Source organism: Borostomias antarcticus, assembly GCF_949987555.1.
Source record: "Borostomias antarcticus genome assembly, chromosome: 14".
Lineage (NCBI taxonomy): Eukaryota > Metazoa > Chordata > Actinopteri > Stomiiformes > Stomiidae > Borostomias > Borostomias antarcticus.
In genome coordinates, this window is record NC_140247.1 from 14599196 (window position 1) to 14610269 (window position 11074).

At 48.4% G+C, this 11074-nt stretch overlaps 1 protein-coding gene across 1 annotated transcript in view; it reads right to left on the reverse strand.

Moving 5' to 3' along the window:
• Positions 1-3869, reverse strand: part of rapgefl1 (Rap guanine nucleotide exchange factor (GEF)-like 1) — a gene marked incomplete at both ends in the record, with an annotated part of 33347 nt that extends 29478 nt beyond the window's left edge. Inside the window, one exon of the mRNA XM_084448781.1 lies at positions 3482-3869. Coding sequence (XP_084304907.1) covers positions 3482-3869 — 388 coding nt within the window. The remainder of the gene's footprint in view (positions 1-3481) is intronic.
• Between the last annotated feature and the right edge of the window lie 7205 nt (positions 3870-11074).

Here is an 11074-nt window from a genome sequence, read left to right on the forward strand (position 1 = left end):
GAGAGACAGACTACAGAGGCGCTGACGCGTCCGCTTGGAAAACAGCAAAGTGCGTTTGGTGTCTCTGAACAAAAGGAGCGTTGGTGGTTTGAGGAAAGCCTGGGTCAAGGTCATGACCTTGTTGTTGTACATTAAACAGCGGGAACACACACACGCACTCAATCCTTCCTTGAAACCTTGAAATCAAGACTGAGATTGTGTAATCTAAATGTGTAATCCCAAGACTCATTTCTGCTTTACAACTCTGGGTGGGCCGCTTTCCTGGGCCTGCTATGCTATCATCACTCGCTAATCCCAGATTACGGATGCCTTATCGGCATTCCCCGACTGACTGCCGCAGCTTCTGGAACATTCCGGCGCAGGCTGCACCTCCAGGAAACAGGTCGGTCCAGGCCGTAAACATGTCAGCCGTCTGGGGGGGGGCGTGGCTCCGCGCGGATCCTGTTCCCCTGCCCGGAGGCGCCGCAGGCCTCAGCACGGGCGCCGCGACCCCGACACGACACGCTGGGACCGGGGGGGTCAGGCGGCGAGAGGCGGGAGACCCCTTAACGGGACTCGCCGCTGGATCTCGACGAGACGCGACGGCGGGGAAATTTCTCAATTAAAAAAATCCTCAGTTTTTGAGGCGGAATCGCATCTGTTGTCGTTGTTGTTGTTGTTGTTGTGACTAGCGGAGACACCGAGCCAGAGGGGACTACTATCTCTCCCAATCAGAGGATGATTCAGAGAAGCGGTCTGTCTGGAGGGTTGTGATTCCGACCGGCTGGAACCTGCTGCTAGAGGCACAGGAAGGAATGTGAGCGCGCTCAGTCTTTCAGTCAGTCAGTCAGTCAGTCAGTCAGTCAGTCAGTCAGTCGGTCAGTCAACCGGTCAGTCAGTCGGTCGGTCGGTCGGTCGGTCGGTCGGTCGGTCGGCCAGTCAGTCAGTCAGTCAGTCAGCCAGTCAGTCAGTCAGTCAGTCAGTCAGCCGGTCGGTCGGTCGGTCGGTCAGCCAGTCAGACCCGTGCCTAAGGCTGAGGTCATAGGTCGGGAGGTCACTGAGGAGCTGTGCTGCCTCCCCCTGCAATGCATCATGGGGGGTGCGGGGAAAGCAGCTGAGTGAGAACGCGCCGGAGGATGTCAGAGAGCAACATACCACAGTGCTGTCAGGAAACAGCCAACGCTGTACAGTCCTGAACGAGGCTTAGCTGCACGATACTGTACGCATAGCTACTAATCAATAAAAATGTACACATATTGATCAGCGATCAATATGTATTATCATGCCCTGAAAAGACCACAACAGACACAGCCAGGTTATCCGTCCTGCAAACCCACAGCACGCATCATACCCCCCATCGATCCCACCAGGCCGTCGTTGTCCAGTCGACACCGAGAGTTACTCCCCGTCCGAACTCCCCGAGTCTATCGGTCCCGGGGGGCCGCGGCCTGCCGATGGAGCCAGGGAGCATAATCCATGGCGTAAGTCGATGGAGGCGGATCGATGGCGGCTGAGTTAAAGGGAGGGGAGAGGGAGGCCCGAATCTGGTCCGGATCCGGCTCCGGCGGCAGACTCGGGGGCCGGCTCGGATGTGGGCGGGATGGGGGCGAGCCGGAGACCGCCTGAGTAAAGTAGCCCCTGGTGGTTCGAGCGTCCAAGAGGTCGCCGGTTCGAGAGCCGGAGCCGGGGCCGATTTCCCGTCGATCTTCGCCTGCCGTTGTGCCTTTGAGCAAGGCACTTCATCCCGACACTAGCTCATAATTTTAAATCGTCATCATCATAATTTAATTGCTTAATGAGTAAAAACAATAAGTGAGCCTGGTTAACAAGGTGTCTCAGCTATCTTGCTTTCAGGTTTGTGGTTCAGGTCAGAAGCTGGGTAGCGTATTAGCTGATCGTCATACTATGAACTATTACTGATTTTGCACTTTGAGCTAGTCTTGTTAACATTTGTTGTCATTGTTGTTGCAGTTGTTATTTTGTTGTTTTTTGTTGACATTGTTTATTGTGTATTGTAACCTTTATGTCCTTTTAAAAAAACAAACTGTGTTGCTGCCTTCCTTGGCCAGGATTCTCTTGTAAAATAGATTTTAATCTCAATGAGTCTATAACCTGGTTAAATAAAGGTATAATAATAATGAGTGCCTGTGTCAGTAGATCCCGGCTCTGTGTGGAGTGGACACCCTATCGGCCTGTTACAGTAGCCTACGCCTCAGCTCTGCCTCCAACCCTGCGTCCATCACGTCCACAACAACTGGGACAGCCTATCTGAGCTGCCCCTTTGACCACAGTCCAGCAACATGTCAGCAGCTGTATCTAGAAGACCCTCTGGTGGCTAGATTACAGTGCTCATATGAGATAGATAGATAGATAGATAGATAGATAGATAGATAGATAGATAGATAGATAGATAGATAGATAGATAGATAGATAGATAGATAGATAGATAGATAGATAGATAGATAGATAGATAGATAGGAGATACTCTGAATGTAGGAGATACTCTGTGTGTAGGAGAGATACTCTGTGTGTAGGAGAGATACGTAAGTTCATTCTACATCAACATGATTGTGTCAGCCCTTTTATCTACCAAGAGGGAGATTGTCTTTTATATGGTGAGAATTATGACCTCGTTTTTTAAATTAATAAATAAGTGCAGGAGCTAGTGTGTGCGAGCGTGTGTGTGTGCGAGCGTGTGTGTGTGCGAGCGTGTGTGTGTGCGAGTGTGTGTGTGTGTGTGCGTGTGGGATAGAGAGAAACAACTATCACCTCCCTTCATGCTTGCATCATCAAAAACAAAAACCCAAATTTAGCATTAAAGATACAAGCCATCTATCAATTGAATATGATCGGTGTCGTATTCACTAAAAGGTTGAAGCTATAGCCCACTGAGATTCTAGTAGGCCTATTGAAGCTCAACCGTCACCTGAACCCAGGCTGGATCGTTCAGTCGTCTTTATTTGGCCCTTGAGGTTTTTTTCAGAGGCGTGAGAAACACGGAGCTCCTCCATAATAACAAGCTTTCATTTCGACGGTTAGGGCCTATTATATAACCGCCGGATCAGGCAGGGCTGGGAGCACAACATACACCAAACCTCACCCCGCCCCCCTCTCTGTAGAATGCCTAGGCTACTGGTGATTCTGTTTTGGGGGGAGGAGGGAGGATTAATTACTAGAATTTGTGTGTTAGGCTATATATCGATAGCCTCTCTTAGCATTCCTCATTTATGGGGTTAATAACGACGTCCATATGGTCCATAAGTCCTCCTGGACCACAAATTGGACTGCTGGAAATTACCTCCATGTGTGAAGCAGGGCTACAATTTGCAGACGCTGAGTAGGTGAAACCAATTCTGATTGTCAAATGGGCGCAACCAGATTAAACGTAAATAAATAAATAAAGCCAGAACAGCCTGCTACTACTTGTTAAAACCAACCGAACTCGTATAGGCTGCCTTCACGAACATAACAAGTACACTGGTGGTTGATTAGACCCGTTTACCTGTACAGTTGCTGTATCGTTTCCCGGCCACGCTGTCCAGCAGCGTCAGGGCGATGTTGTCTGGTGTGTCCGCGGGCAGCGGCGTCCAGCTCGAGTCCAGGCTCGCCTCGGAGCTCTGCTCGTCGCTGGACAGCGACGGGCTCCGGATGTCCGCGCTGGTGGCCGGGGGCCAGCACGGTGGCTCCTCGGCGTCCGGGCTGAACACCTCGCCCCGGGCCGGGCCGCTCTCCGGCGACGTCTCCCTGAAGAACGGGACCACGCGGGACAGGCTGGCCCGCCGCCGAGAGGCGCCCGTGCCCGTCGCCTTGTCCCCGAAGCCACCGGCCCGGGTGAGCGCAGTGGTCTGTTTCTTCAAAAACTTTTCCAGAGGCTTCATTCCAGCCGGCATTTTGATACAATACTACAATAAGGCCGAGTATTGATGAGGACTGATTGATTGTAGACTACAGGGCAGCTGCAGGGACTTGGGCGATGCGCGTTTGAATCTACATCATACAACCGACCGTGCGTGCGTAATTCTCTCGCCGTGGTGCCCTCGCTGTAGGTTCTTGCATGGAGAAGAAGAAATGATAATAATTAACCCATCTGTCAGATCACTATGTCAAGGCGCGCGGAGCGGCGTGCGTAAATCGATGTCGTGCGCACGTAGCAGACTGCGCGCTCGGCTGTGAGTTGAGCTTTCAAACGTGAACCTGCACCGCAACGCGGCGAGCTTCCCCCGCTGTCTGGTCCTCCACACCTCCGCAGTCTCACCGGCCGCGCCGACGAAACCCGGGAGTGAGCTTCGATCTGAATGCAGGCAGTCCGGTCCAGTCAAAACACTGGGCGCCCCCAATCCACTTGATTAGTAATGCAAGGCGCCGAATAGACACTTTACACAGAGCACAATAGATAAACGGAAAGCCGAGATACGGATAACAGCGAGCAGGGGGTTGGTAAACAGACGCCTCGGCAAACGAGCTCTTTCCCAGATAGCCTACTGATAACGCGATCCCGTCTCTCCGTCGAGATGTCCGTGGTTTCCAGAGGAGCGGAGGGGGGATCTCCGCTGGCGTCAAAGCAATCTGCTGCAGTGTGGTTTTGCCAATGATGGTGGCCTCGCTTTTTCAGATAACCAGCCGCTTTCACTCCTCCGTTCGAGGGCAGTGCACGAACACACGAGAGGCTGGGAATTATGACTGTAGAACACAGGCTACACACTCACTCTCTCACTCTCAACTCTGTCACACACCGTGGATGTGCAGCGCTATGCTCGGGACTGCTGTGCACTCACTCGTCTCCTCCGTCCCTCCCTCTCTCCTCTCTCTCTCCCTCTCTCTCTCTCTCTCTCTCTGCAGTTGCGCGCCAGCTCCACTCCACCGTGCCCAGCGGCTCCTCTCTCCCCTGCCGTTGTAAACACACACGTATGGGTGTGAAAGGTTAGGCCAGCCAAAGGTTATGGTTACGTTGTGACTACTGTGGTTCTTTTTAGGGTTAAACTCAAACGAGCAAAATATAATTTATTACGGCGCTCTGAAATACTCAATCCTGATTGGACAAATCGACACATTCTACGCCGGTCAATTATTTCTCAACTGATCAACGTTGGGGGCAACGGGGCAATACCGACCGCTGCCGATAGGGGTAACACTCTTCGACCGTTGCTATCTAATTCGATGGCCAAATGAACTTTACAACCGTTGACGACGGCTGTGTTCGGAATCGCTCCCTATTCACTATATAGTGCACTATATAGGGCGTCAGCCATTTTGTTTGTAGTGTCCGAATTCTCGACGGAATTTTCGTTCCCTATATAGTCCACTATTTATTACCCACAAGTCACATTGATTTCCAGGGTACAGTGCATGTACCATGGATGTATTATATAAACTGGATACAGCCACTCCATTCACTGGCCGCTATCAACAATGAAGCCCTATTGAACCGCGCCATCTTGGCAAAATTTGTAGTCATTTGACTATTTCCGGTTACTTTTGACTTGCGCAGTTGTGCTTTTCTGGCCTTCCGGTTACTTTTGACTTGCGCAGTTGAGCTTCTCTGGCCGACGCGCGTCCACGAAAAAGTTCACATTTTTTAATGAAAATGACCACAAGACAACCTCCTGTGCATAGTTGAAATGGTAGTGGGATACGGTGATAAACTGGAGTGATCATTTGACAGCAATTATTAGCCTTTTCCAGGAATGGACAGAAATGGGATATTTTTAGAATAACAGGAATTTATTCACATACAATGTAAAGGAGTTGATGTGTAGCATGAAGATGAAACGATACACTGAGTTTGGGTGTTTTCAGTCAACGTTGGCGTTGACCGCTTCCAGCTATCGAATGGCCGACTGGTGTAAGATGGATAGCCTAGTGTTAGAGAGATAAATGTAGGCTATGGTTATGTTAATAAAGCTAACAATGATGTTGTAACATGCATGCAGCACTGCCGATCTGATCTGAACGATTGATTCATTATTACCATGGATCGGTATTGGGATTGATCAAGGGCGAGTGTGAAATAGCAGCCAGGAACTCAGCGGGTTTTCCGAGATGCGGTAGCCGCGGCCAGAGCTCCTGCTGGCGGGGAGTGAAGCTCTTCAACTCGCCTGTCACTGACTCCCTGGAGGAATTTAGCCTGGCTGCAATAACGTTATCGCGAACGGAATGAATACCATCTACTAGCAAACAAAACATGTTCAATTATATTTAACTTGTTAAAACTAAGATGCCAGGATCAAAAAATAATTTCTCCAATTGATATATTTGACAAAAACAGGTTAATATGCAAGCCGGTTTTCATTGCTAAATCAAAGCGGGGAGAGCCGGGAACGCGCGTCTACATTTCAGAGAAATGTGAACTTTTTCGTGGACGCGCGTCGGCCAGAGAAGCTCAACTGCGCAAGTCAAAAGTAACCGGAAATAGCCAAGTGACTACAAATCTAGCCAAGATGGCGCGGTTCAATAGGCCTTCACTTTAGATTTCGATTCCTGGGGGCTTGGCATGTACCCTACATTTTCTCCGGTATACCACAATGCAATGCAGTTGAGTTGTCTCGCGAAGAGGGCTGTGAACGCAGGATGGCGGCGGCAACTTTCGTGTATAAACTGAAGGAACTCTAGCTTGCGGAGCTAAATCGTAAACATGTAATGTTTGTAAACATGTTACTTGATCGTGCGCTTCATAGCTAGCTAGGTAGCGCGGCTATAGCCAACGTTACATCTTGCAATTAACAGACAGGACCAAAGTAGAAAAACCACACATGCACATGATTAGAATTTAAATTTCAACACTTTATTTGGGATTTAACATTCAAAATGAACACACAAAAGCAAATCCGATACTACCTGAGTGAGTCTACATCTCAACCTGCAGCGTGAATGCTCCCTGTTAGACTTGTTTGTTTACACGATCCACCTGCATCACACGAATGACCGACGCATTTTTGTGACGTTCGGTGTAGTGTCCGAATACTCCTTAAACCATTCCCTAGGTAGTTCACTACATAGTGAACCCTATATAGGGAATAGGGAGTGAGGGAACGAGGGAGCGATTCCGAACACAGCCGACATTGCAGCATTGCTACATTGCAACACAGAAACGTCTGTGTCCGTTTGAAGCTCAGACACACAGATGGACATGTCACATGTCATGTAGGCTATACGCGGCTGTAGGCTACCGCTTAAAAATATCAGCCCTTCAGTGGTGTTATGAAACCTCTCTTATTATTCGATAGGCCGGCTACTGACCTGCCGGTGACAGGCCTATAATGGAGAAAGCGTTTGGTTGGATGATGGCGGCTTCATAGACCAGTCTCAGCAGCAGGTTCAAATCGGCTTTCAAGTGCCACGGTATAGGCCTACTTTATTAATCCTTGCACCCCGAGGAGAAATTGCATAGCCACATTCAAGGCAGGGACATCAAATAAGATTAAAACATCTAGTGTAGGGTACTTTGTTTTTTAGTCTTTCCAGTGCTGAAGACAGACCTCAACTGACTGCTGGTAGATAAAAGCCACCTCATTAATTATTAAATCATATTTGTTATCCATTTCGTTAAAGAGGTAGTAACTCAATGTATAGATTAATTATTCATCTTAGACTAATGTATTCAGCATTTATTGCTATTTGTTATTCTAAGCAACATTCATTATAGTCCTGTTAATTGAAAGTAGGCCTGAATATAATTTGTTCCATGAAGATGAGGCCATTCACAGAGTAGAGGTTATTCTATATTGAACTGGTGAGTGTTCAGAGAATTCAGGTCAGAGACACAGTATTAGCCCTGATGTCCTTTGTGCCTGTGAGCCCCTGTGTTTGTGGTGATAGTCATTGAAAATCATTGAAGATTTATTTTTGGAATCACCAGTTATGTGTCATTGACAGGTAGTGAGCCTGGGGAGGCCGATAATGTGATGAGTCATCACCACGTCAATCATGCTTCTTCTGACAAGTTCTGAAACTGTCACTTCAAGTTATAAGACCAAGCTTGTTTGCTGTAGTGTGTGTGTGTGTGTGTGTGTGTGTGTGTGTGTGTGTGTGTGTGTGTGTGTGTGAACTGTGACGCTATTATGTGTCAGCTAATGGTTTGTATAACCCCAGTGTTGATGAAACCGGACACGGAGCGGATCGTGAAGACTGGACGGTGTAAATACCGTCTCCCCTTCCCGCTGCGCGTTGCTAACCATGCTGTCATAGTTCTGCGCAAGACTGGCTTGCAGAGAGCATCATCCACATGCCTCTTAACTCACACTCACCCATGACCTTAATAGCAACGAATGTGTGTATAAATAGGTAGATAGAATTACAGTCTTTATTCAGGTCCACAGTGATCCCCTATACCAGATGAAATACTATTTGCAAATAAGTTCAAATACTTACTTCATTTACCTTACCCAATGCAAGAAACCGATTTAGATCAGTCTCATACTCATGCCAGCTGTGAAGGAAAATCAAACAGACCTCAATTACTTTAAAACAACTTTTGTAATTGACCCAGGTCTAGACACAGGATCAGTGTATTGTAAATCAATCAATCTATCTATCTATCTATCTATTTATCCCAGATAGCAATCATGTGTAATGATTCTGGGCCATATATGGGCTGGAACTAAGCCACAAGGGCCAGATCTGGCCTGTATATGGCCCAGATCCGCTTGCTATCTGGGATCCGTCCATCCATCCATCTACCTACTGTACCTACCTTTCTCTCTCTCTCACTCTCACTCTCTCTCTCTCTCTCTCTCCATACTGTATCTACATAGTACAGCACCACAGTACAAACTGTCTCTCTCAGCGTGTAGTTAGAGAGAAGTGAGTGGATGACACAGTGAGGAAGGTGCTGCTGGTTGAGCTGGTTGTGTGTGAGGTGCAGGGGGGGGGGCTAGGGGGTCTGCAGCAGGTCTGGAGCTGTCGGGGTGGGGAGGCGAGCTTCAGACAATTGTCCCAATTGTTCTGTTGTCTCTCTGGGAGGTGACTTCATCCGCTGCTTCCACTCGCCCGTCCTCATCCATGCTGCCTCTGTTGACACAGGCCTCTCGCTCTGCTAGGAGTGACAGGAGGGCACAAACACACACACGCACCACACACACACACACACAACGTGCATACACACACAACACACACACACACGACTCACATACACACCACACGCACACACACACACACACTAACCCTAGCCTTCTCTAACCACTGGTGGGATGCCAAGTGTATCTTTCTCTCATTCACACACACACACACACACACACGCACACACACCTCCAGGGACTACCATGCCCTTCTGTCAAAACCGGTCATGTACAGCAGAATACCGGGTCAGGTTTCTGACCTATTGACCCCGAGCCAATAAGCCACCATGTCCGGAGTGGTGGACGCCTGCAAACAGATCAATAGATGATCACAGGAAACACCAGTGGATCAATGACAGAACAGACGCTTTGTCTGGCCCGGGGGGGCGCCACGGCAACGCCATGATGTCATCATGTCTCCACTGGGTCCCGTTTCCTGATTCTGGAGAGAGAGAGAGAGAGAGAGATGGAGTTCACAGGAGAGAGAGAGAGAGAGATGGAGTCCACAGAGGAGAGAGAGAGAGAGAGATGGAGTTCACAGAGGAGAGAGAGAGAGAGAGAGATGGAGTTCACAGAGGAGAGAGAGAGATGGAGTTCACAGAGGAGAGAGAGAGAGAGAGATGGATTTCACAGAGAGAGCGAGAGAGAGAGAGAGGGATGAGAGAGCGAAGGAGCAAGGGGGATGAAGAGAGAGAGAAACAGAGGAGGATGAAGTAACCTAATATTCGCGTTATCTGTGGCAGGTCATGTGATACTGTACTAGGTAAGCTAATATCGTCACACGCGCCACCAGAGCCATCTTGCCGCGGTCCCAGACCACCTAGCAGGTGCCCACACTGTCACCTGACACGCCCCCTCCCCTTGGAGAAGCTCTGGGGTTTCCCTCCTGGTTCTGTTCACGGTTGTGCTACATTGGCTTGTATGAATGGTGCTGTAGAAATAAAATGACGTCGACGCTGACATTCGATTTCAGTCTTCATCAGCTTTCTGGGAAAAACCCACGACAACTCGTTTCGTTTATTTACACATATGAAAACATTTTTACAAACACAAGATAGTACATGATAATACATGTGAAGGATAATTGCCTAAAAACCCTCCAAATAACCTCAAACAGAAGGACTTCCCGGTCACTATGGAAAATGCTCTGACAGAACTATGACATAGCGCCCAAAAAATAAATGTGATTGCGTAATCGACAACAGGGGTATTGACAAAGACCTGAGCCTAAATGCAAAAGGAAAAGTGAATGGTCAAGTTGAGAAGACGTCGTTGCCGGGCGGAGGCAACTATGACGTAGCGTTGTGTAGCGTGTAGCGGAGGTCACTAGTCCAGATGCCACAAAGCTACCATAACACACACACACACACACAGATATTTACAACTCACACTTCCTCAATCTCTCACCCACCATGCCCTTTTGTCCTCCTGCTTCTGCTTCTCCTCTCCTCCACCGTTTCTCTCCGTCCTCCCACACCTGCTTTTCTCTCTTCGGTGGAATTTCCCTCCTTCAGAGAATTCCCAGAATTCCCTTTTATACTTTCTCTTTCACTCGCACTTAACCCACTGCCGGTAAACAGACAAGTAAACAGACAAGTTAACAGGAAAACAGAGGCATTTACTTGAAGCAGGTGAAGTGAAAGTAAGAGTGAGTCAGACAACGACAGCAAGGCCAGAAAATCGATATGCGTGTGTAACAGTAGTACTCCGGTCGGTCATGTGTTCTTTCATTTCGACCCATGCTAAGGGCTTTTGCCCAGGGCGGAATTCCAACCCACGGCCACGTGGGTCAGCGAATGTGTTGTATTATCTATAAATAATTGTAGTGATGTGCTGAATAGTGTATGTTTTTAATGTGGACTCATTGAAGATTAGTTTAGATTAGATCATCAATCAATTAGTCAATCAATCAATTAGTCAAACAATCAATTAGTCAAACAATCAATTAGTCAATCAATCAACGCATCCGTCCGTCAGTTTGGTACCGGTCATGCTTACACAGCCACAGTGAAGCTCAGAGTGTCCAGATATCAGAACGCTGG